Source organism: Pelobates fuscus, chromosome 12 (genome assembly GCF_036172605.1).
Source record: "Pelobates fuscus isolate aPelFus1 chromosome 12, aPelFus1.pri, whole genome shotgun sequence".
Lineage (NCBI taxonomy): Eukaryota > Metazoa > Chordata > Amphibia > Anura > Pelobatidae > Pelobates > Pelobates fuscus.
The window spans coordinates 67730809-67758614 of NC_086328.1; the positions used below are offsets into that span (position 1 = coordinate 67730809).

The following is a 27806-nucleotide window of genomic DNA, read 5'->3' on the forward strand; positions in this document are numbered from 1 at the left end:
TTGTAACATAATCAAGGAGCTTTATTGACTATTTTTTATTTGGTGTGCAGGTTTTAGTTTGCAGCAAGGATTTCATCAACCCAGTTTCGAAGTTTGGACACACGGGCATACACTCCTGGATAGGATGTTGAGCATGTACTGCTTCCCCAGGATACAATACCAACAAGTGTCCAGGAACCATTTTCCTGGCACACTAGAGGTCCACCAGAATCACCCTGTGTAGGTAAAAAAAAAAAAAAAAAGAGAGAAAATTAAAATAGCAAAATTGTGACACTTTCTATATCCAGTAGAGGCCTCCATTTAGTATTGAACTCTGTAGCTCACAGGGATGAAATTACATTTATGAATAGGAGAATCTAGTAATCTCGAACCACTATGAACCAGCCCTAAATAGCAAATATCAATCATGAGGCATTTCTTTAAAATTACACTTATGCTGTTTCATTTAGCTCTATTGGAGGGTCATAGCAGACATCAATCCATTATTTACTGTCACAAAGCAATGCAAAAAAAAAAATAACTCCACTTCATTTTAGATAAGTGTACATAATGCAGAGATGCAACAAAGGTCTGTACACCCAACCAAAGTACTCTGCTACGTTTTAGCAACCAGAGACTGGGGACTAGGGAGGACAAATAGTTGCCTGCAGTGCCTTATATAATGCAAAGACATATTTTATAGCTAGCCAACTGAATTTAATAGATTTGAGCCTTGTGTTTATACTTTGATGGCAGTTTGGGAATCCATGTTTCTAAAAATGTCAGCATATTCCTATAAGCAGGATATATGCCATTTTCCTTTACATTTAGTGTGACATCAATTGTGTATTAAAAGTAGATCCAATGACTACAATAATATTTCAGGATCTTATTAAGAATTGCAAGATAAAGTATAACACTTAATCTGAAATTCTTTATACCTTCCCCACCCTACCTCAACCAATATATATACACATACACACAATAAGGAGATATAATAAATACAAACCATGCAGGATGAAGATCCAGCAGCACCAGCGCAGATCATAACATCAGCGATGTAGTCACCCCAGTAGTCACTGGCACACTGTTCATTGTTCAGAAGAGGGAGAGCAGTCTGTTGGAGCTTGTTGGGAGTTAAAAATGCTATAAAGAAACATGTAGTCTTACATTTAATGAACCAAAAATTGTAGTCCAGGCACTCAAGGATCAATTCAGCAGGTTAACTGGAACAGAGTGCACGTTTCAATCCCACTAGGATTTTAATAAGTGCGCAGTATTCCTCTTTTTTTTTTGTCTCTACACTATTGCTAAAATTAAACAAATAAACTGTTACCGATTATGAACTTACTAATACCCTTCCTCTTACCCTATGGGCCAATATAGTGAATAACTCAAAACAGTAAAAAATCAGGGTTATTTTTTCTTTATACCCACTATTATAGACTATTTCAGCTAATGTGACTAACAACAAATCTTTTCCCACCTACAAAGTTCTGGCTCAAACTTTTCAAGTCATATTAGCCACATGTCAGGAACATTTTAATCAAGTGTTGCCAAGTCCCTTCATTTCCAGAGGTTTTACCATTCACACTGAAGTTAAATCAAGAGGGAGCTGTCCACATGTATGCTTAGTTCACTCCCATTTGTTGGCTTAGGAAGTCCAATAATATGCTTATACACTATCATATGAGAGTCCCTTGTCTCTGAGCTAGAGTCATTATTAGTCCAGGCCTCTCGGTGCCTCCCCTGTAGGACATTTGCTGTCAATATCTGCTAAGTAAACATTTCTACTTTATAAATTGCCTATGTGTCTTGAAATAATATGTATTAATACTCCACTTGCATTAGGTGTTGAGCTTATGTGTTGGAGAGGTGGAAAACAGCCAATTCCATGGATCATATATTAGGCAAGGTCTTGACAGGTCAGGCAACATTACCCTGTTCCCATTATATTAACTGATTGACATATGCATCTGTGTAGAAGAATGTACAAAGACAACCTTAGAAATGGAGTTGGATACTATCAGAGCATTGAATCATTGAGAAACCTTGACATGGGCTACAGAAGCTGTGCTGGGCTCTATAAGAGGTGCACTTTTGTCCATCTTCATACTATATAGTATATAAACATACTGCTTTGTAATTTCAACAATTAGCAATTTATTATGATGTATTTAACCTTGCTATAGTTTTCCTTATAGGAACACTCCAGTCACCATAACAACTTCTTCTAGATGAAGTAGTTTTGGTGTCAGGAGGACCACGGATGCTCTCTTAAAGCATCTCGAGCAGATTAATCCCAAGTTACAGGAAGTGCAGAATGCAACTGGGAAAGGGCACTACTGATAGGCTTAGAGCAGCAGCTGACCATTCTAGCCAATCAATCATGCTCCTGTCCGGCAACATTGTGCACTTCCTGTACCTCTGTTTCAAAAGCCGGATGCCACTGGGGGACTTGAAGATCCAATGCTGGAGGCAGTATTTGGGATTAAATTGTGCGCAAATGGATAAAACCCCTTAAAGAAAGAAAGTGCCCGGTGGTCTCCTGGCATCATAACAACTTCATTTAGATTAAGTTTTATGGTGATTAGCGTGGTCCTTTAATGTAGTTGACTTGAAAATTTATTTTAGTGCTTAGACATTTTTTCTTACCATTGTATCTAGTCTTTCCCCATCCACTGGTAACACACAGTCTGCCACCTTCTTGATGTTGACTACCACCCAGGCAAACTGGATTAACAGTGTTCCCTAGGACAGCTGGTGTTGCCAGTTTAATCAGAGCAATATCATTGGTGATTGCATTGGAATCCCATTGTGGGTGAGTAAAAACCTTAAAAAAAGTAAATTTTTACTAAAACATATCTACATAAATTAGAAAAGCAATTAGTATTAAAATCTACTTAGTTAAAAATAAAGAATAACATATTTAGCACAATTGTATCAACTGCATATATCTGTTAATAGTCAAATAATTAAAATGGCATTATAAGATGATTTGACTGGACTGTATGCTATAGTTGTTGCTCGGTCTGGAGCAAAGATTTTACAGGAAAAGCAAAGAAATTGCAAATATAGTGCTCACTGTAGATTTACATATTTGCCATTTCTTTACATTCCCGGTCCGGGACCGCTATTATTGAAACATTTGAAGAAACCACCTAACACATATATCCTAGAAGTGGGGATCATCCCACTTCACGCTATACACACCAGAGCTGGATATAGCTCTGGTAAATGTGAGTAGAATATTACCCACAAAATATTGAATATATATTTCACTATATAGTGTACCATTGGAGCCTTCTCTTTCATCTTTTACATGTACTTCTGGAATCACAAGAACTCAACCCCCAAGAACTTTTGATTTTATCCAGTTTGGTTGTTCCCTTCAAGACTTTTATACTTTCTTTTCTATCATTATATTTGATTTTATTTGTTTTATTGGATATTTTATTCTTGTTATCTGCATAAATTCTGGTAAACTCTAACTTGTTCTCTCTTTTTTTCTCTTTTTTATTGCAAACAGTGGGGTATCAAGAGGGAACCCTTTTCCACCTTGAGGTGTGCTGCCTTATTATATATAATTATTTTCTTAATGACCTTATTCAGCGCTGATCCATCTGTGAAAATTCTCTATTGCAATACAATTTAGACCCCCTGGTTTGTGTGCTTGAATAATCACAAGAGCACAAACAAGAAATGGCTCCTCGTACCTTTGTAACTGCAAGACGAAGAAGAGAAGAAAATGGCAGCACAGAAAAAAAGGAGTGTTTGAAGGAAGTATATCTCCCTTTCTCTCACCATGCACCACCAGGTAGAGTACACTAAATTTAAGTAACTGGGTGTTCCTGTCCTCTTTTATCAGCAATTAGACATCTGTTTTTGTTTTGGGTTTTTTTCAACCTTAAATTTAAGCTACCGTATATACTCGAGTATAAGCCGACCTGAATATAAGCCGAGGCCCCTAATTTTACCCCAAAAAACTGGGACAACTTATTGACTCGAGTATAAGACTAGGGTGGGAAATGCAGCAGCTACTGGTAAATTTCTAAATAAAATTAGATCCTAAAAAAACTATATTAATTGAATATTTATTTACAGTGTGTGTATATAATGAATGCAGTGTGTGTATGAGTGCAGCGTGTGTGTATGAGTGCAGCGTGTGTGTATGAGTGCAGTGTGTGTATGAGTGCAGTGTGTATATGAGTGCAGTGTGTGTATATGAGTGCAGTGTGTGTATATGAGTGCAGTGTGTGTGTGTGTGTGTAAATGAGTGCAGTGTGTCTGTTGCAGAGCCTTGGCGGGGGTGGGCAATTTTACTATTATTTTTTTTTTAATTATTCTAATAAAAAAAAGTATTATTTTGTATTGTATTTAATTATGAATCTTATTATTTTTTTATTTTTTTTTATTATTTAATTTTTTTTCGTCCCCCCTCCCTGCATGATACATGGCAGGGAGGGGGACTCTCACTCCCTGGTGGTCCAGTGGATGGGCACTGTGTAGGAGGGGGGCTGGCAGAGCTCTTACTTACCTCTCCTGCAGCTCCTGTCAGCTCCCTTCTCCTCCGCGCCGGTCCGGTCATCTCCCCTGTCAGCTCCCAGTGTAAGTCTCGCGGCCGCACTATGACCCTGCGGCTCTCGCGAGACTTACACTGGGAGCTGACAGAGGTGCTGAATGGACCGGCGCGGAGGAGAAGGGAGCTGACAGGAGCTGCAGGAGAGGTAAGCAAGAGCTCTGCAACCCCCACAGCCCCCAGTCTGTATTATGGCAATGTAAATTGCCATAATACAGACAATTGACTCGAGTATAAGCCGAGTTGGGGGTTTTCAGCACAAAAAAATGTGCTGAAAAACTCGGCTTATACTCGAGTATATACGGTATGTACATACATTGATAAGGAAACAATTTTTTTTTTTTTTTTTGTGGAGTGAGGATGCATGGCTAAGTAGACAGGCTTATGGTGATAAATTCTCCACAATATTTTTTTTTATACAAAAACTGTAAAGATTTGACTATGCAAAACAATACCATTTATTAATGAGGATATAATGAGGAAAGAATTTATATTCAAGCATGTAATAGTTAAAGGAAAAATTATAGCATTGGGAATACAAACATATATTCCTAGCACTGTAGTTTGAATCTACATATTTGATAATAATCATTTATTACTTTGTAACTGTGACAGCATATTGGCTTTATATGAGAAAACAGGGAGCTGGCTGCTCTCACCTGAACATGCATAAATAAGGTGCTGCTGGGAGCCAATTTATACAATACAAAAGAAAATCCAGCGCATTCCCTTATCCACTAAACAGCAACTTCGGTGCTGACAGATTTTGTTCGTTTTTTTAAAAACACCTAATCTAGGCAAAAAACAATGGGGGTTTGTTTATATTATATGATCATACATTGCATAAGCCTGCCACAACATCAATGTACCCCATCTTTGGCAGGTCCTACTCTGCTTCATGAGCTACTTATTTGGGGGAAAAAAAATCCATCTGGAGTTCTCTGCAGTACAAGGCTAAAATAAACTCCTTGGTTTTGCACCCCTCCCTGTCACAGGTGCCTCATCCCAGGGCCCTGTTTAGCCTTGTACTGCAGAAAACTCCAGATGGAATTTTTTCCCCAAGTAGCTCATGAAACGTTGTGGCAGGCTCATGTAATGTATGATCATAAGGGAGTGTGCCTGCTTTTCTTTTTTATAGCATATTGACTTTAGGCACAATTAAGCCTTCCTATAGTCATATAGACTTTGCAAATTATGTCAATACATTTTTTGTGTTGAATATAGATGCCTTAAAATAGTGACACTGATATATGCCCAGTGCCCTAGATAACATAAAGTATTAGGTAGACCTACTACCTATATGCCTAGAGCTGGATTTTGAAGAGAGATACATTAAACCTCTCTCACCATCTCTATAGTCCTTGTCCAGTATATGAGAAAGGGGTAAGGGTCGACAGCTGCATAGGAATGTTACTCCAACCAATCTCACACAGGCCAGGGCATGTATATTGTGTTGCTACACTGATATTAAAGGCCCCAGTCAACAATTTTCCCAATACATGGCTTGGTGGCATTGTAGTCAATGTGAACAGCTTTAACCCCTTAAGGACCAAACTTCTGGAATAAAAGGGAGTCATGACATGTCACGCACGTCATGTGTCCTTAAGGGGTTAAGGAGATTCATGTAGATAAATAGATATTTTACTTTTAAAAGGTGATCATACACATTTTAAATGAGTCATATACTCCAGGGGTTCCCAACCCATTCCTCAAGTACCCATTACAAGTCCAGGATTTAGGGATTACCCTGTTGTGTCTAAAGTTTTTTTTATTTTTTTATTTTTGTAACACATTAGACACAACTAGGTAATCCCTAAATCCTGGACTGTTAGGGGGTACTTAAGGATTGGGTTGGGAACCACTGCTGTACACCATACATCTCTATGAAGGCCATTACTTATTTTAAATCTAGGAAAAAAGATTATATTTAAAAGACCACTACAGGCACCCAGAACACTTCAGCTCAATGCCAGGTCCCTCTAGTGTTAACCCTGCAGCTAAAAACATAGCAGTTTCAGAGAACTGCTATGTTTCACTGAGGGTTAATCCAGCCTCTAGGGGCTGTCTCACTGACAGCTGCTAGAAGCGCTTCCGCGCTTCTCACTGTGAAAAACACAAGTGAGAAGATGCTGGACGTCCATAGGAAAGCATTGAAAAATGCTTTCCTATGGTCGGTTTGAATGTGCTTTTGCAGCGCATGCGCATTCGCATTTTGCGCGGACGTTGGCAGGAGGAGGAGAGTTCCCCAGCGCTTAGGGAGCCCTGCGCTGGAGAAAGGTAAGTGGCTGAAGGGGTTTTAACCCCTTCAGCCCAGCGGGAGTGGGACCCTGAGGGTGGGGGGGACCTAAAGACCCTATAGTGCCAGGAAAACAAGTTCGTTTTTCTGGCACTATAGTGGTCCTTTAAGGTTGAAACTGTGCAAATGCCTTTATATGCTCTTATTTCAAATAAATAACTCAACTGTGCATATGTGGCAAATGTGTTGAGAGTAGTTTGAACGAGTTAGATTAAACTCACCTTGCTAACAGCAAGAGACTGAATTTTTTCAGCACTTGAGCCTCTGTCATGTTCTCCAAGCACTACCTTGTCGGAAGCCCTGTAGACAATAGTAGAACAATGTAATGTATCAATTTGAAGATGCTAATTGCAATTTATACATAATATAAATATAAATGGATATGCATCATAAAGGGCACCTGTCATGACCCAAACCACTTATGTTCTTTAGATTGAGCATACGTTTTTATCTATACAGTGTGCCAGCACTTCTGATAGCAAATGTATAAATTAGGAGAAAAACCTATTTAAAATTAGTTTCTTTTTCCCCTAGTGTCAGTCAATGCCACGGCATAGGAACCACAGCGCATGTACTGTGATTGACATGCAAACTCCCTAGCTGGCGCCGGCACACTGGCAACAAACCATTGTGCCTACGTCACCTATGAAATTCGCCCTGCCTTGGGATGCATCGCAAGCAGGGCAAAGCAAGAAGACTTAAAGAGGAGTGAAAGGCAGTCCAGTGGTGGATGTTACACAAAGCGCAGGACCCATGAACCGGTGTTGAAATTAATGAAAAGTGAGTAAATCTTTGTATTTTACCTTGAATAGACTATTTATCTTTATGATATATGGTGTATTAAAAGTGCATGGGATCAATTTAAGTTAAGTTGTTTTTCTCATAACAGGTTCACTTTAACAAACATAATTGTAACAATGTTGTCTTTTTGCTTTGATGGTTTTGCTGTGGCTACATAGTTATTATCGTTAAAGATTTTATATTACAAATGGGATAATTGGATTTACCATTTACATTCATATTCATTTAAATACTGCTACAAAATACATTTAGGAAGGAGGGATAGATAATGTGAAACAAATGATTTGTATTTGTTTTAAAATATAAGTGGTACGAAAATTATATAACATACTGCACGCCACAGTGAGCAGCTGTTACAACCCAGTTTTCACCGATGAGTGATCCTCCACAAAAATGCCACCCAGTTCTATCCTGTAAGACAAGATGGATACATTAACAACATTTAAGGCAACTCTAAGGCTAAAGGCCTTACGCAAAGCTAATATGCTATGCCCCTTCTAATAAATAATTCAAACATTACCTCAGTAAAATTGTTGGTATGCATATTTTCAGTTCAATACTCAGGACCTAAGACTGGAAGTGCTGGAAGTGCTTCAAACTGGTTTTTTTTGCCTTCTTTTGTATCAACAGCAAAAAACATATGTGAGGAAGGCTGAACTTGATGGACGCAAGTCTCTTTTCAGCTATGTAACTATGTAACTATGTATGTAACTAGAGCCTAGTTGACCTACATGATATCCTTGAGTCCATTTCACTCATTGACCATGAGATTGCAGAGAATTGAGCAGTGAGATTGCATGTGCATGATCTATACACCAAAACTGCTTCATTAAGCAAAAGTTGTTTTTGTGACTATAGTATGCCTTTAACTAGTAACAGTAAACAGTGTCTATGCCGCTTAAATAAAGTGGTACTATTTGCTGCAGTGATTACATTGGATACTGTGGGAAAATGGGGGTCCAGTTCCCAAAATGATGCTCATTTACAAAAAGTAAAACACAGACATATAGGCTGGTGGGCAAAAAATATTAAAGCATAAAAGGTCCATAGATGCATACTAGAAATTTAATAAATTGGCTGCCTCACATTGGGGTTTGGGCATTTGATTTTAGCCTAGATTACAAACATTAAAGGGAAAAATTCTGTATTTAAAAAAAAATAAAAAAAAATTGTAAATATCCCCCAATGACAACATGCATGTATTGCTGCAAATGTTTTGTCTGAAGCTTTTGTAAGGGCTGCTTTTTAAGCACAGTACATACTTTATATGGCTGTCCAATTTCAAACTTGCCAATAAATTCTAATGAGAAATCTTTCCAAGGCAGGTTCTCTGGGCAATTAATTACCTGCCTCCTGAGTTTAGCTTCAATTTGCTAAACAAACTAGGAAGTAACATGGAATGGTTGTTGATTGATGGCAAACGGGGTGTATCAGTGTACTATAATATATGCAGATAGTGCAGCACTATTAGTTGTCTGTTTGCTCGTATTATTCCACTCAACACTGATTTACATAAGATAGTGAAAACATGTTTTGTTTTAGGATAAATATGATATATAGTATTGCAGTTTGCTTGATAATGACCATAACATATGCATAATGATATAATGTTATTGTGTTAGGGAAGGTGTTACTTCCTCTCGCCCAACATAGTAACTCTCATATGAAGTCTCTATTGACCATTACATATAAAGGATGTCCTTTTGAGTATACACTAGTGCTAATTACACAGAATACAATAGAGATGTCTCATTACCTGAAGGGAGACTTGCCAAGGCCAGGAACCTGGAACAGCTTCTTCTCCATTCACAATTCTGGCATAGCCCGTTACCACAGGGGTAATCGCAGGCTTTCCACAGCCTAAGAAAAATCAGAAAGGTAGGGTTATCAATTGCATCTTTATTTTTATTTCTTATAATAGAATTTTTCGTAGGTTTACACTTAGAACCTCTACATTGTCCAATACAAGTGGGGAAGAACATAATTCATTGTTTTTACTATGTTCCTATTGTCAATGGAAAAGCGTGCCCAGTAATTTGATATCCATTACATAAACCTCCACTTTTCTTTCTGTTAATGTGGCTTGATCAATTGATACAGAACATGCATTATTATGCTTATAATCACAAGGGAGCCTTCAAACAGCTGGAATACTTGATTAAAAGGAGAATTGCAAAGCTTTATTAATTAATTATTTAGTATTTAATTTGTTAGTATATTGCATATTTTAATTATTAAAATCTTTAATGATACAGTTATAATAAAGTTGCAACAGATTTCTCTTAGTAGCTGCTACGTGTTTTCTCTTTTTATGATTAACGATGTGTGACGCGTGCCAAATAAATGGTTACCCATCATAGTCATCTGTATGACCACAGCTGTTGAAATCATAGTCTCTGTCTCAGACATGTTTAGATACTTTCCCAGGATCAATAGGGTTATATATATAGGAACTCTTTAGCTGTTGCTGTGGGGGATAATTGCATCATTGTTACTGGGAGTGTACTGACCATATGATGGTGTGGGAGTTTAGTGAGAGGTAGTACTCCCATGATGCCCAAGCTGCTGTTACAAATGTTTTGGGGATAAATTATTTCTCGCCATTGTTTCATATTGCCTCGTTGTATCCAGTGTTTGGATGCATTGCATGATAGTTCGCGTGTTGGGTGATCGCCTCATTCTACCTATTGTCTTTAGGTATTTATGGTCTTTTGGGAGGCCCTTCGGGAAGAGGTGTAAGAGGTACAGTTTTGGTTGTTTCGGTACTGCTATCCCAGATCACTTATGTATGAGCTGTTCTACTTCAGTCCAGAATGTTGCTAAGTGAGAACAGGGCCACCAAATATGGGACATTGTTCCTGGTTCGGACATACAGTGCCAACAGTTATCCAACCGGCCTAGGTTGCTGTGTTTTAATCATGTGGGTACTAGATACCATCTGTACAAGATCTTCCTGGCAAGCTCCATATGGGAAATACATAAAGAGTGGTTTGTGTGAAGGTAGCATTTTTTGCCATTGATTTTCGCTAGGTGGGTGATTTAGTGCTCGTTCCCATACTTTTACAAAGTTAAAGTTTTTGGAGCTTGTTTGGTTTGAACTTTCGGCGTATATGATGGAGATCAATTTAACAGGCTATTGTAAGCGGAGACATATTCTTTCTACGTCCGTCAGCTGTAGGCCATTTGCAATATCAAGCGACAGAATAGTTTATTTTTTTGACCATGAGAGCATTTGTGTATGTGAAAATGTTGCTGTGTTGGGCAGTCCGTATTGTTTCGGTAATTCCTCAAAGTTTCGTAAACTGGGCCCATGAAATATGTGGTAGAGGTGTGTGATGATGTGTATATGCCATATTTTATGGTTAAAGTCTGGGATCAGGAAGGGTAGCGCAGCAAGTGGAAGTGAAAGTGAGATCCCCTTGTGTAAAGCATGTGTGGCTTGGAATTGACCCCATATTTGGTGTGTGTCAGGTTCCTATACTGACAAGCATGAATTTTACGTTTATTACCGTCCCTCTAAATATAGTTCCTAGTTTTCACCTCTAGTGACCTACCTAGCCACTAGTCACCTCATACTCACCTGTATCCTATGTAATAAAGTTCTGCTATAAATGGCCACACCCAACACAGCAAGAGGCCTTTACATTGAAGTTGGTGTTCATACAAAGACTTCAGATCCAGGCTCCTGTGAGATCCTGGCTCATGTGAGAAAACCTGTAACTTACCTGCATTGCATCCTACCTGAATTGCTACCACCCCTACTCCTTACTAACTTGGATTACTACAACTCTACTTCTCTGCATTATCCTGCCTACCTGATTTATACAACCCTGCTTCATACCTACCTGGATAACCTTCATCTCTGCTTTAACCTGCCTATCTGATTCATACAACCCTGCACCATACCTACCTGGATTACTATTGCATTATACTGCCTACCTGGATTTATACAACCCTGCAAAAACACTATCTGGACATTGCTGAACATATTGATTTCTAAGGTGTTACTTTCTTTCCCTGCCTCTTTATAATTCCTAATACCTGTCCTGTTATTCTTCCTATGCTTTATTATTTGCACACTGTTTGTTTTCTATATAGAGCATATTGCCTCAATGTTTATTTCTCCCTTTCCTTCTCTTTATTATTTATTCTACAAATTACACTGCTGTAATGTCAAAAGCTACAAATAAAGCCACTTCAGTTAACTCTGGCAATCGTCTCCTACCTGACCTGATCGAGAGCATGACAGAGTGTGAGTCTAGTTATTGGGAGTATGTCTCAACTTTTTGGGCATCCACACTAGCGCTGTAAGAATAATATCATTGGTGTAGGCTACTTCGATATCAAGCCAATGGGGAGTTTTTGGGTGGCTACTTGCTGATTATGGCTGCTTTATAATAACCCTGGATATACGGTAGTCCCATCCCACCTTGTGAGAAGGTTTGTATATGGTAGATTTAGCTACTCTTGGCTTTGAGTTATTCCATATGAAGTTATTAATAAGTGACTGTGCTATACGAAAGTATTGGGTTGGTAGGGTGCGGAATAAGTACTTGAACCTCGGGATGATTAACATTTTAATGGCTGCTATTCTACCTGTCGATATACATTTCCTTTTCCAGCCCTGTAGTTTTTTTTTTATGTCAGTTAGCATGCATGCATGCATGATAATTTGCCTTGAGGAGGCCCGAGATCTGTGGTGTTATGGCTAAACTTAAAATTTTAAGAAGTCTGTATGCCATTTGTATGCTTTGTAGGTTTGTGTGTATTTGGGAATATTAATGCCCATAGCCTGTCTTTTTGAGAGGTTCAATTTATAATATGACCATTTGCAGTATTGTAGGAGTATATTGTGGAAGTTAGGGACGTTGGGTTGTTTAAAGTGTTAATAGTATATCATCTGCGAATAATGTTAATTTATACACTTGTTTTTTTATCTTAACTCCATGTATGTTGGGATTGTCTCTAATTAGCTGGGTCAAGGGTTTTAATGCCAACATTTAGAGGATAGGGGAGAGTGAACAGCCCTGTCGTGAGCCATTGGTAATCATAAAGCTGTGGGACATGAAGCCTACATTGACTACTTGTGCTGATGGATATAGAGCAGTCACCAGAGAGATGAACCTTGGGGGGAACCCAAATCTCTCTAGGACCGCGAGGAAGAAGGCTTTTTCCGCATTGAGTGAAAGGAATACACTGAGGGTCCCTCCCTTCTGCAGCTCACCTAACAGGGTGGTACCATCAGCGCCGTGGTGCCCATTCATGAACCCTACTTGGTCTGCATGAATGATCATGGGGATAATTTGGTTTAATCTGTTGGAGTATATTTTGGCAATCCGTTTAGTATCCGTATTGAGCAGTGAGACCGGTCGTACATTTTTGCTTTTGGTGGGAGGTTTCCCTGGTTTAGGGAGAGTGGCCACATGCGCCATCAGCATTTCATGCGGCATGTCTTCCATTTTTATTATGTGATTGTATACTGATTCTAATCTCGGGGCGAGGATGTGAGAAAAGAAGAGTTTATAATACGAGTTTGAGAGGCCATCTGGCCCAGGTGATTTACCCGGTGGCAAGGATGCAATGATCTGTGAGATTTTGTGGGATGTAATATGACTTTGTAGTATCTCCTGTTGTTGTGGGGTTAGTGACTGTAGGGACGTGAGGTCCAGGAGATTTTGAGTCTTTGAGGTAGGTGGGTCATGGGTGTTATCATTTTTGAGGTTGTATAGGGCATGGTAGAAGGTGGCCATTTCATTGTTTAGATCTTGGGGATTATATAACGTTTTATTAGTGTTTGTTAGGTATGGTATTTTGGATTGTGTTTGTTTCTTTCTTAACATTGTTGCAAGTGTTTTCCCTGCTTTGTTCCCCTCAGAGTAACTTGTAATTTTCAGGTGTCAGAGTGTGTGGGCTGTTTTGGCTAGATGCATTTAATTTATGCGATTTGTTATGTCAGCTATGGTGCGTAGGTGTTCATCTGCTGGTTGCAGTATATGTGCATTCATTGCGTTGAGTTAAATGCGTGACACAGCTATGGTCCTGTAGGAGGGAGTCATTAAGGCGCCACAGTATCTGATGGTGTCTCTATGTGGGAATTCATTTTGAAGGGTTAATGTGATCAGTGCATGGTCCAACCACACGGAGTCCTATAGAGGTGTGGTTTGGGGTGGAGGTGGCCTGGCACCATAATGTGGTCTATTCGAGAGAAGGTTTTGTGGACACTGGAGTAGGAGGTAAAGTCCTTCCCAGGCGTCATACATGCCATATTCTGTAGTGAGTTTAAGCTAAGCTTTGCTGTATGCTCATAATGCTGAGTGTCTGGGGGATGCATCTGATAGGGTAGTGTCCATGTGGGAGTCCAGGACATGGTTTAGATCTCCACACATAACTATTGAACTGGAGGGTGCTGTTGGAATTTTGGTAAAGATCTTGTGGAGAAAATTCCTCTGGTGGTCATTAGGACCATAGAGCCCCACTAGGGTGTATTCTGCATTGTTAATCATGCAGTGTAAGACGAAGAATCTGCCCTGGGCATATTTCTGGATTTGTAATAGTTCAAATGACAGTGAGTTGTGAATTAGGAAGGAGACTCCTCTGGTTTTGGATGAATGAGTAGCATGGTATTGGATCGGGTACTCCCTCAAGCCAAACTTGGGAATTCTGTTTATGACAAAGTGTGTCTCCTTTGCAATCAGTCAAACCCCTGTTGAGGGGTGGATCAAGGGAAGTTATGTTGATACAACGTGAGTTTCACTGGATATACAAGCTACAGACTCTATATCCTAAAGGTCTCAATGAAGAGCGAGATCTCTCCCCATTCTTGTGATTTACCGGATATAGATTGTGATAATCCCCTCTGCCTGTGTATGTTTATATCTTTTTTGATTGTTTTTATTTCTCACATATTGATTTTAGACCTCTAAGTGTTGATTATTGACTGCATATGATGTTTGATATATGGATGTTCAGCATGCTAGAAGATGCATCACAGGATTCCTGTGGACCACTGAGGACACAATATTGGATCTTTCCTTGTGTTTCCTTCAAGATTAATCTGACAATATGATTAGAATAAATTTTGGGTGGAATATTTAAATAATGGACTTTAATACGGTCTTATTTGCTAAGGATTGCGAGTGTGAATTTATTTTCTGTGAGGTATAGCATGGGTAGTTTCTTATGTGATATGGCTCTTGGTGCTCCTCCTACCTCTCCCAGCACTCTTTCAGGGTAACTCCAACATTTCTGTGGCCACAAAAATTCAATTTCTCCGCCTTCAGTGTCGCTTTCTTCGATTTGCTAGGGAAAGTTGTTTGCAGCTTCTTTTTCTCGCTTTAACCCCTTAAGGACACATGACATGTGTGACATGTCATGATTCCCTTTTATTCCAGAAGTTTGGTCCTTAAGGGGTTAAAGGGAGCTGAAAGGAATTCTTTATGCGACCATATTGCTCGGCAGTCAGCTACGCCCTCCCCCCCTGTGAATTTGAATTTTAAGGCCGCAGTAGGCAAACTGAAAGTATAGCTGACTTAGAGAATGTTTCCAGTTCAGCTATTTTGAGCTTACATTTGAAATTTACTTTGAATTCACTCTTAATTGCACTTTCATAAATAACCTTCATATTGTTTTCATACTCCAAAATGGCTAATTACACTTGAGTAAACTTTCAGTTTTGAGAGTGACTTAGAATTGCAGTCACTGCAGGTATTATACCCCATAGTTTCAAAACACACTGGGTGATTTACTAAACACCATATTGTGTCTCCCATGTTAAAATCAGTGTAGGATCCACCAATATTAGGGTACTGTGATGTAGTGGGGGTCTAATATATGTAAAATGTTAAACTGAATTTTTATTTATTTCTTGTGTGCACTGTTTCTAAATCTGTATTTTGTAAAGAAAAATATACTGACCACCAATAGCCTGATTTATTCCAGTTCTGCACCCCAAAGAAAAGCCAAATACAAATCCATAAATATTGACACAACTAATTAAAAATCTTGAGACTTGGCTATCAGAGCGCTCTAATTAGTTGTTTACTAGCCAACTGATCAGAGCTAACAGACAAATCTTAAGAGCACCCCCTACACCAGTGGACCTTATATGAAGAAATCACTTTTATATCCTGTCATCTGACTACACCTCAGATGTGGAAAAACATTTTGTAGAGATAGGTACTACAAAATTCAGAATTGAAAAAAAAATTAAAAAAAGAAGTCTACCGCTAGAGGAAAAAGAAGTGGCAGAAGAATTCAAAAGAAGAATAAAGCTACCTTAAGTGCATTGTATACTTGTTACTATATTTGCTTTACTTTATGTGAGCAATAAAGTTTAATTAGATATATATACTCCTAGACCTTACTGATTTTCCTGACGATAATACATAATTTTCCTTGGTAGTGAATATACAACTTAGCCTTTTGGAGTAAGCAAAACCTTCTTTTTACTTTCAAAGTGAGTACATTTCCTATTTTTCTATGCTTTATAGTGCACGGTGTGCACTATATATTTTGTTTTGTTTTTTAGATCTACAGCGAGGATTTTACCTACCCATAGAAAGAAAGAAGTCTGCACCTATATCCCAAGAGTGGAGATCATTCCACTGCAGGCCATATGCAAGGAGCCATTAGAGGGCTCTAAGAAATGTAAGTGTGCATTTTTATAAACGTTATTAATTTTTTATTTCCTGACATATTGCACTATTTTTTGCTCTTGTGTTTGTTACATATGCATACCTGATTAGGTTGGACCAAGATTTCATAATTATATCCATAGGCGATGATTGTACTGTCCAGGCGCTACATGTAGAACTAAGAGATGTCTCCCTACACTTAAAGTGTATTTCCTTCTGTTTTTAGTTTGGAAATTTGACATACTGCACGATATATTTCTCCTCTCTTTTCTACTACATGTCACTTAGAATTTGAGGACCGCTCCAAGGCGCTCCATATCAGGGGTAATAGCTGCCTTTCACATTTGGACATTTTATGTGCTAGAAACCTCTTATCTTTTATTGTGAACTGATCAAAGCACTCTTTTTTATTTTGCATAAGTATTCTAATAGCTGACAGCGTGGAAAAACTTTTACAAGGGCTTGTATATTCGTATCAATCTGTGTGGAGCCCTGCATCAGTGGCAAATAAAACTAAAATCTATTTTAACTTATCATGAAACGTATCAATCAGTTTTCTTTCTCCTAATTACACTTAACCCAACTAATGTAAACAAACAAAAAAAAATAATTTGCAAAAAAATAACTGCAGAAAATTTAAAAACGCACAAAATAAAATGACATATATAAAAATACATATTCACACGCAATGTAATAGCTGACAAAGCATAGGAAAGCCTATGAAAGGGTTTTCCAAGTTATTAGAGCTCAGTGTGCCTGGACCCTATAATTTCATTGCAGCTCATTTTTTAAAATTTTCCTTTTTTTTTTGTTGCGAATTAGGTGCTTTTAATTTTCAATAGTTGCGTCTAAAATTATGTATTTTTGTTTGGCCTTTTTTTAGGGCTTAGGAGCCGAATAATTAAAAGTATAACTTTTTTTTTAACAGGTATTACATTTATTTGCCCTCCCTCCCTGTAGTGGGTAGGTAGGTAGGTATATTGATTTGTTATGGGGAAAACTAGAGGATGGGGAACCCCTAGCCGCTGGTAAACGTACCTTTTGGTTAAGATGTCAATAACCCTTTTAGATCAATTTAGTATTGTAACAATTAAAATTTTAAACTCTGCTAATGTAATATGTTTTATTCTTTTAGCAATTGAATGTAAATAAGTATTACATTTGAATCTAGCAGAAAAATATTGAAATCTAATCTTTTGGCAACAACTTGCAACTAACTTCTTTATCTAATAAAAATTTTATCAGTGGTGTAATACATTTTCTGTGCATATTTTTTATTTCTGCATTTCCTGGTTAATTTTTATATTACCTTTTTTTTTTTTTTAGATTTTAATTTTTTATTAATGCCAAAAAGAATGAAAACAAGCAGTAAATCACATTTTGATTTACATATTATTCATCAAAAAAAAAAAAAAAAGGAGAAAGGAAAGGAAATCCCTTTCCTTCAACCCACTTACATTAGCAGCCTTTATAACATTCATTGTCATTGTAAGCATTCATATTAAAAACATTTCCATGTTGCCTTAATAATACATCAGTTTAGTAACTACATTCCATTCAACTTCTAGTTTAGCTTATACTCAGCTAGCTTACAATTGTGGTATACTACTTTATTAATCTGTTGCATTATTAATTTGTAATTTCCTTGACCAAAATATAAACAAACACAAACAAGGACAGACAAAAGACAACTAAAAAGGGAAGAAAGTGGTTGTTCTCCACATTACCTATTTACATACTTCTCTTTATTTACTCTAACCACCTTATGTAGAGCATGCTTCAGTCACTTTATTTTTAAAAAGCACCTACTTACATCCAGCTACGCCATTCTTTTTTATATTTGTCAAGGCATCCATTAACTTCACTGGCCATCTTTTCATATGTGCTAATCTTATTCAGCTTTGCGTATACTACCTCATCTGAAGGGATGACTTTCTGCTTCCAATTACTTGCTAAAGCTATTTTTGCTACCGTAAGAATATTTAAAATAACTTTACTATGGGCATGAATATTAATCCCTGGAATAATATGAAGTACAAATTTCTCCGTATGCAGTGGAATCAAAAGCTTTGTCTTATCATAAATCAAATTCTGAATTTGTTTCCAAAACTCTTAGATATGGACACTCCCAAAAAATATGCAGCATAGAACCTGCTTCTTTCTCGCACCTCCAGCATAACCCTAATGAATCAGCATACATACGTGCTAATCTTTGCGGTACCAAATACCACCTCATTGTCACCTTACAATACGCCTCCCATAGCGATAAACTATGTGAGGCTTGCTTGGTACTCAGCATAGCTAAGTGCCAGTCTTTCCTAAAAAATTGATGCCCAATTTCATTCTCCCATTTAATCATATATTTTAATTTATCTGGTGCAGCACTTTCCGTCAGTGCATTATAACACCAGGAAAAGGGTTTAATAGATTGTGTGACAAAATAAATGCTGATGTAAGTAAGGTATTTACCTCATTATATGGATTATCCAAAGTATGTGCCTTTATTATATTCTTAATCCTTAAATATACAAACAAGTCTTTAGCTTCTCAATGGAATTCTTTTTGAAGATCAGGAAATAGCTTTGCTTGTGGCCCATTCATTAAATTGCCTATTTCTCTTACCCCCTTCTCTTGCCACCTTCTCATCTGAAGGTCCAAAGAGAGGGCCGCTAATGCCATTATTGGTGCAGCTCTAAACATCAGATTACATTTATTACATATGGACACCATTTTTTCCATAAACTTAGCAAGAGTGTTGTACTTTGTAACATAGATTTTAAAAGAGACTGGGGAACCAAACATGTCCATAGGTAGTATGTTATATTATTTGCGTCTAAACATGCGTTTTCAAATGTTAACCAAATTGGGTATTGAGAGGTTTTCCTCAATCTCAGTAATCTAATCCATTCTGTTAGGAAAGATGCCCTGTAATATGTTTTAATATCTGGCACCCCCAGACCACCTTTTACGTATGAAAGACCTGAACTCCCTCGTGCATCTCTAGGGGGTTTCCTCTTCCAAATATATTTATGGTACTCTGAATTTGCTTAAGTAATTTGTTGGAAAGTGCTATAGGTAATGTTCTGAAAAGATATAATATCTGAGGTAATATCATCATTGTAATGAGATTTATGCGTCCCAGTCATGAAATCTCCAAACCCTCCCATTTTGCCATTGTATTTTTAATTTGTTGAAGCATTGGATAGTGATTTACTTCAGTTAGTGTTTTAGCTGCTTTAGTGAGTTTAACTCCCAAATATTTTATAAATGAGGTACGCCAGTCAAAATTATATTGTAACTTCAATTTATCTATTAGGGTTTGTTGTAATTTAATAGGTAGCACCTGTGTTTTAGTTACATTATTTTTATATTATACGAAGAAAATGAAAAGAAATAACCTAGGGCCAAAATTTAGATATCACAAGGTAGAGGGCACAAAAAAGGGGGGTAACCCCTAAATAGTGAATATCATAGAGAATAAACAAAAAAAGAAAAAAATGCCATTCTACCTGTGTATGATTTACTGAGAAGATTAAAAAGTAACTTTTAATAAATTAATCTAAAATAAAAATATGTTAAAGAAAAATCATATGAACAACAGGAGTGGGTGGAGACTATGCAGTGAGTAAAACTCTGACTACTTATACAAGCTGTAAAAGTGTATACCGTATATACTCGAGTATAAGCCGAGTTTTTCAGCCCATTTTTTGGGCTGAAAAACCCCAACTCGGCTTATACTCGAGTCAGAGTCTGTATTATGGCAATTTGCATTGCCATAATACAGACTGGGGGGAGAGGGGGGCTGGCAGAGCTGTACTTACCTTTCCTGCAGCTCCTGTCAGCTCTCTCCTCCTCCGCGCCGTCCGTTCAGCACCTCGGTCAGCTCCCAGTGTAAGTCTCGCGAGAGCCGCGGCTCTCGCGAGACTTACACTGGAAGCTGACAGAGGGAGCTGCACAGACCGCGCGGAGGAGGAGAGAGCTGACAGGAGCTGCAGGAAAGGTAAGTACAGCTCTGCCAGCCCCCCTCTCCCCCCCACTGAACTGCCACTGGACCACCAGGGAAGGAGAGCCCCCCTCCCTGCCATATATCAAGCAGGGAGGGGGGGACGAAAAAAATAATAATAATAAAATAAGAAATAAAATAATAAAAAAAAAAATTAATAATAAAATAAAAAAAGGGGTATAAGGACCACTATGGGAGGGGGGGGGGGGTATAAGGACCACTATGGGAGGGAGGGGGGGGATAAGGACCACTATGGGAGGGAGGGGGGGGGGGGATAAGGACCACTATGGGAGGGAGGGGGGGGATAAGGACCACTATGGGAGGGGGGGGGGGAGATAAGGACCACTATGGGAGGGAGGGGGGATAAGGACCACTATGGGAGGGGGGGGATAAGGACCACTATGGGAGGGAGGGGGGGGATAAGGACCACTATGGGAGGGAGGGGGTGGGATAAGGACCACTATGGGAGGGAGGGGGTGGGATAAGGACCACTATGGGAGGGAGGGGGTGGGATAAGGACCACTATTGGAGGGAGGGGGGGTATAAGGACCACTATTGGAGGGAGGGGGGGATAAGGACCACTATGGGAGGGAGGGGGGTATAAGGACCACTATGGGAGGGAGGGGGGGGATAAGGACCACTATGGGAGGGAGGGGGGGGATAAGGACCACTATGGGAGGGAGAGGGGGGGATAAGGACCACTATGGGAGGGAGAGGGGGGGATAAGGACCACTATGGGAGGGAGAGGGGGGGATAAGGACCACTATGGGAGGGAGGGGGGGTATAAAGACCACTATGGGAGGGATGGGGGGGGGATATGGACCACTATGGGAGGGATGGGGGGGATAAGGAACACTATGAGAGGGAGGGGGTGGGATAAGGACCACTAGGGGAGGGGAGGGTAAGGACCACTAGGGGAGGGGAGGGTAAGGACCACTGGGGGGGGGGGTGAAGGAACACGGGGGTGGGGAGGTAAGGACCACTGAGGGAGGAGGAGGGGAAGTCAGGACATATGGGGGGGGAGGGGGCGGCAAAATGTTTTTTTTGCCTACGGCGGCAAATATCCTTGCACCGGCCCTGCACACACTGCATTCACACACTGCATTCATACACACACACACTGCATTCATGCACACACACACTGCATTCATACACACACACACACGCACACACTGCATTCATTATACACACACTGTAAATAAATATTCAATTAATATATTTTTTTTAGGATCTAATTTTATTTAGAAATTTACCAGTAGCTGCTGCATTTCCCACCCTAGTCTTATACTCGAGTCAATAAGTTTTCCCAGTTTTTTGGGATAAAATTAGGGGCCTCGGCTTATATTCGGGTCGGCTTATACTCGAGTATATACGGTACATAACACTAATGCTGAAGCAATACTGTTTTGCTATAATATAACATCAGTGTATTCCCAAGTAATAGAAGTGATACTATATTATATATCACTAATAGCTGTAACAAGAGGGGGGAGATAAGACGACTGCTAAACCAGTGCTGTCAATAGTTAAAAGATTTATGGATAAGTAAATCCCTACATGATAGTACAACTAACGACATGGGTTAGCCCCACATACAATAATTGATAATGTTCTATGGTGCTTAACCTCTGAAAGATCCAAGATAATGGTTCAGCTCAGACAGATTTCTGACAGACGGCGATTAGCCAGTTAAATATCACAAAAGCTGCCTAGATCATAGCAGCGTATTGATAATAAATTAAGGTTGCTGTCAAGCAGTAAAGTGTAAAATAAGGGGTACCCAGCAGTATATTCTAGTGTAACAACGGCTGCCTGCACTGAGTTGTCTTATGCTTTACCACAGTGGAGCACAAAGTAGTAGCTCACCTGTGAAGGACTGCTGACAGGCAGCAGTTAACCGGTTAAAAGTCACACAAGTTGCCTAAGTGCTAGCTGCATCTAAATAGTAGGTCAAAGTATAAAGAGAGGGTTTGCAAACAGTTTTGGACAGGTTGCCTAGGTAGTAGAAAATATACAGACAGTGACAGAGGAAGGCATATAGAATAAAGATTCCTGAGTCTTGTGCCTTCGAGGGCACCCCTTAATAAAATGCCTGGTCTTATCAATCTCCCCCCATAAACATATTAAAGGAAAAAGAAAGAGAAATAAAGTATGTACAGAGTACTTAAATTAGTGTTAAGAGTCTCCAATATGCACTCCTGAGATGCTGGACATGAAAGAACTTGATGTCGGTAATTTAGCAATTGATAAGCAGAGAGTTAGGTGCCGACATCAATAATGTGTCAGTATGTGTCCAGAGCCCTTGACGTGCACGTTTCGCCAGTGAAGCTCATCATTATTTTTATAGTACGATACCTGCCCATACTCTATTAGCAATTTGATCAATGCTGGTAGGGAAGACTCCGGATCTTTAATAAAGAGCAGAATATCATCCGCAAACAGTGCTATTTTTTTAATGCCCCCTGGTGTAATCAGACCTTTAATGCTAGTATCGTGTTTAATAATTCTTACTACAGGTTCCATACATATAATAAAAATAAGAGGGTAAAGGGGACAGCCTTGACGAGAACCATTACCAATTTTTATTTTATCAGAAAAGAAGCCAGTGTTAAGCACTCTAGCGGACGGATTTTTATATAGTGCTAATATGCTGGCTCGAAAAGCTGATGGGAAGCCCATTTTAGTAAGCGTAAGTGACATATACCCCCAATGCAAGCGGTCAAACGCTTTTTCAGCGTCTAATGCTAAAATGAATCCTTGTTGTGATGAAGTGTTTACCCATTCCACCAAGTTCACAAAATGTCTGGTATTATCCCCTATCTGTCTCCCAGGTGTAAACCCTGCTTGTTCCTCCGAGATGAGATCTGGAAGGAGGTATTTAATTCGTGAAGCTATTAATTTAGCATAAAGCTTAATATCCGTATTAAGTAGGGATATCGGACTCAAATTTTCACTCTGTGTAGGTGATTTATTAGGTTTAGGTAAAGCCACAATATGTGCTTCAAACATTTCTTGGGGAATGGCACCAGTATCTTTTATATAGTTAAAAAGTTTTGTAAGAATTGGGGTCAATTGTTTTTCTAATTTCATATAATAATAATTTGAGAACCCATCAGGCCGGGAGCCTTATGCTTAGAAAGAGAACTTATTGCTGTTACTACCTCTTCTTCCTCAAATTATTTTTCGAGGAAGGTACATTGAAATGGTGTTAACCTAGGTAGAGGTTTTATATTTCTAACATTAAAGTAATGTACAAGTAGAATTGGTCATGCATTCTTTTATTTCTTGATTCACCTTTATATTATGCCATATTGGTTTTAATGTGTTTCTTTTGTTATTGTAATTAATGAGACGCTTACTTTTATATCATGCATTTTAAGATCTTCCTTTTCTCCTTTGTTTTTTCAGCCTCACACTAGGGATAGTCCCGCTATCGTAAAAATATCCATGGATTAGGTTAAGTAATTAAATATGCGTTAGACTTGGAGAATAGTTTTCAGCAGAATCGTGATTTGGTGAAATTTGGGCATCAGGTGGGAGAGTCAGTTTATAAAACCAGGGGTGAACATATAATTTTTAACCACCACATGCTCCCACAGTGGGGCTATAAGGTTAAATTAAATGTCCCCCATGCGCTCCAACCTTGACCAGCAGGTGGGGCTATAATTAAATTGAATGGGGGTGGACTTGGTGAACCCCTTGGCCTCCACGGTCAGCAGGTGGGGGTTTTAATTAATAAAGTTGCAACGGGACAATATGGATTTGGCCTTTTTTGTGGGCTAAACAAAAGATGGAAGACAAAAAAGACATCTAATGGTAAGTATGTTTTTTTGTAATTCCAGGTATTAGATTTATTGCCCCACCTTGTTATTAGGGTGAGGGAGGTAGTTTTTTTTTTTTTTGTTTTTTTTTATTGGAGTGTGGGTGTCTAAAAAAATAAAAATAAAGGTCCTCCCCTCTGTGGGACTTTATTTGTTGGGGGGAGTGGACAATGGAATGTCAACCACTTCCTAAAGCTTTAAGATTTATTTAGAGCTCCCACCAACCATGGGTGGAGGCAGGAGCTGGACACTTGGTCCATTGGCTGTCGTCAATGTTATAGCACTCACCCACTCAGGACCAGGAGATACTAAGACTCTGTTCATTTTACTGGCCCCCACTGTATTTATACATTTGCCCTCCCATGTGGGCACAGTATTATATCCCCGTGTCAGGAAAAGAAGTCAGAATGTTTTGTAGTCATTGCTCTCTAATCTGCTCTGGCAGGACTTGTACCAATGTTTCCCACGTTCTGCTCCTGCACATTGCATGCTGTGCTACTTTGAAACCTGCTTTCCTGGGAAGATATCTGAAGGTTGGTTGATTGCTTCTCACCTGCTTGAGTCAATTTGATTGCTTACTATCTGGACATCTGTGGGTAAAACAGATGCTGCCTTTCTGTGCTGATTACTCTCTAGAGGCAGAGCAATCATGTGCAGGACCTTCCTATTTAAAGATCGCTAAGGCTGCTCTGGGCTCTTTTGTGGTTTCAGAGCATTGTATGTTTGCTCTGTATCGAGTTCCTGTTATTGACCTGGTTTATCCTTTTGACCTTTTTGATCTCCTGTATTTGACCTGCTTGTATGACTACCCTGTTTATGTGCCAGGCCTGGCTTGTTCATTGGCCTGTTTGAGTCTGTAATCCTTGGCCTGTTTGACTATATTTAGCTATTCCTGTACAAGTCAGTAATTACCTTGCACAGTTTTAATTTCTATTTATTTTGTTCCATCCTGCTATTGCCGCGTTCCTGTTTTACATTACTTCTGGTCACTCTAAGGTCCAGTAATATGACTATTCTGTCTTTCATACTTTGCCTTTGCAATTTACAATTGCTTCTGGCTAAACATCCATTGACCAATCCTGACACCAGCCTTATTCTTTAAATAGAAGCCCTCAACTGATACTCAGAGGTGGGGGCATGGGGGTGTGTGCATTATCAACTGGGCAGCAATAGCTGAACAGCCACTAGTCTTTCATTATAATGAGCTGCCACTAACTGCTCACTGTTTAGCAGATGTAACCCTATTGGGGTGGAGGGGGACTTACCCCCATTAGATATCAGGTCCTTCCAGTTTATTAATTAGCACTTACACACTGACCCTGGATGTGGGTGGTTGCCACTGTTCATTTGTATTATAGCCCACACCTGCTGACCATTGTCCACCCCCACCCTCCCCCTACCACATGATGTATTTAGAGTCCCATCATGGGGACACAGGAAGGACACAATGTCAATGTGGTATGGTTAGTGGGGATATGAGTGAGGTATTATATATTTATTTTAGCTCTGGAGGTCCCGAATAAAAATTTCTATTGAGAACATTTTATTCAGTAGAACTGAAGTATCACCTGCACTTGTCTAGTTTATGATTACAGTTGATCTTGTCCATAACGCTCACCATTTCATCACATAACACTGTCACACTTCAATGTGGCATTATAATCCTTTAAATACCATTATTTAAAGGTAAACATATCCAACCCACTTCCCCCCCCCCCTTTTTTTTATAAAGCTTTCCCTCTGTGAGAATGTCACATCCTTATTGTTCTTACTGTAAAAAAAATTCCTTTTCCTTAGACTAAATCTTGTTTCTTCCAGCCTAATGCATGACCTTGTGTCCTATGTATGGTCATGTTTATTAATAGATATCCAATGTATCACTCTATCAGCAAGATGAAAAAGCCAAGCACTCTCCAAACATTAAACTATTCAGGTGAAGCAATCAGAGTGGTATATTAACCAGCATACCACTAAAACCAGTCTATATAACAGTACTGTAACTTGTCCTTGTTAAAAGGAACCGTGTCCTCCTCTAGTATTGCGAGTGATACAATAATATGCCAAATTTCTTTACAAGAACTCCTGGGATGGACAAAACTGGAATTGATCACAACCTTCCCCCAGCAACTACATCTGTAACCCAGTTATCTATTGTTCCTCCTGTTAACTAACCGACTTATCTCCTCCTATGCTTCTAAATGTTCTCTCTAACCCGTTTCAGTATTGTCAATCTTCCTCTGCAGTCTGTATCTCTATATCTACTTGCTTTTCCATATGAGCAACATGCTCACATTTGCTTCAGAGATATGGACCATAAAAAATTATTCCATGCATGCATGAATTCTCTAATCTTGCTATTATTCACTATCCAAGGGGTCAACCAACATTAGTGGAGGAGAGTGAAATTTTTCACAAAAAAACACTGCATTGCTCTACTTCTCAAGTTATTCTTGCTATATAAAAAAAGTTACTTTAAAATGTTCCCACAAATAAATAAAAAAAAAAAATAGATAATGGCTCCACTATTTAAAACCTAATTCTCTGGACAGATGATTATTTGAAATACAAATGTTTTGAGACATTATGCAATATTTATCAACCTACAAACTGAATAAGAACAATTAACACCACTCTTTTCCTCAAACACAGAAAATGTACATATGAAAGAAAATGTGAAAACAAAATAATAGACGGTGAGAGCACACACAAATAGTAGATTTTTACCCTTATATTCAATAAAATCCTGTAAATATAAAATCAGGAAAAAGACATAGGGTAATAACGTCAACATTAATTTTAAATTAAGAATAAATGATCAAACTCACACATTACTGAGTCACTTAAAAGCTGACTCATACTAGAAGCGTTGCATGGATAAAAAGTAGTGGTGGCTGGAATCAGATGCCAACTACTACACTTTGAGAAAAGCTTTGGCTGAAACGCATCAGTGTGTGGAGAGTGGGCTTGCTGTCTTCTAATCTTTGCTGCTGTTTTTATTTTGTAATAAAACCTTTTTAAAAGAACCTGTATCCTGGGCATTTTAAAGAAGGAAAAAGCAAACAGTTGGCATCTGATTCTAGCCACCACTACTTTTTATCCATTCAACGCTTCTAGTCTAAGTCAGCTTTTAAGTGACTCAGTAATGTGTGAGTTTGATAATTTATTCACAATTTAAAATTTATTTGGACGTTATTACCCTATGTCTTTTTCCTGATTTTATATTTACAGGATTTTATTGAATATAAGGGTAAAAATCTACTATTTGTGTGTGCTCTCACCGTCTATTATTTTGTTTTCACTGATTTTATGTGTGGTGGAGTGACCCCACAGGTGATTGAAGCACTCTAATTTATTGTATTTTAATCCAATATGCACACTTTTCTCTGTAATGAAAGAAAATGTGTCAACATTTATGCTAAGTATATGTTTACCTATTATCACTTTCATTTAAATATGAAGCAGAACTCAATTTACTTTAAGACTGTCCAAAAGTCAAAATGTCCTCAGCAAATAAGTGAGAGATTCCATTCTTTAAGATTGTCCCAATACTCAAATGATTAAAAATGGCAGCACCATAGAACTTACCATGAACGGCAGTGAATAAAGCCAGACAGGATAGAATGCAGAGGAAACCCATTACAAAACCTTGGTGGTAGCTTTGTACTGGATGGCCAGTTATATGGACTTATATAAT

At 38.7% G+C, this 27806-nt stretch overlaps 1 protein-coding gene across 1 annotated transcript; it reads right to left on the reverse strand.

Annotated features, from left to right (window-relative positions):
- Window positions 1–27806, reverse strand: LOC134578351 (chymotrypsin B-like). The gene is made up of 7 exons (XM_063437339.1): window positions 27698–27806; window positions 9412–9515; window positions 7987–8066; window positions 7076–7154; window positions 2635–2812; window positions 989–1125; window positions 1–215 (listed from the first exon to the last, which is right to left on the reverse strand). Exons 1-7 carry the CDS (start codon window positions 27747–27749, stop codon window positions 54–56), a joined length of 792 nt encoding a protein of 263 aa, XP_063293409.1. The 5' UTR covers window positions 27750–27806; the 3' UTR covers window positions 1–53.

Excerpts from the sequence above, each read along its gene's own strand:
- LOC134578351 (XM_063437339.1), bottom strand. The coding sequence starts at position 27,749 with ATGGGTTTCCTCTGCATTCTATCCTGTCTGGCTTTATTCACTGCCGTT. Across the intron at positions 9,516-27,697 it reads TTTATTCACTGCCGTTCATG|GCTGTGGAAAGCCTGCGATT; the intron begins GTAAGTTCTATG and ends GATTTTTCTTAG. Across the intron at positions 2,813-7,075 it reads AGTCTCTTGCTGTTAGCAAG|GTTTTTACTCACCCACAATG; the intron begins GTGAGTTTAATC and ends ACTTTTTTTAAG.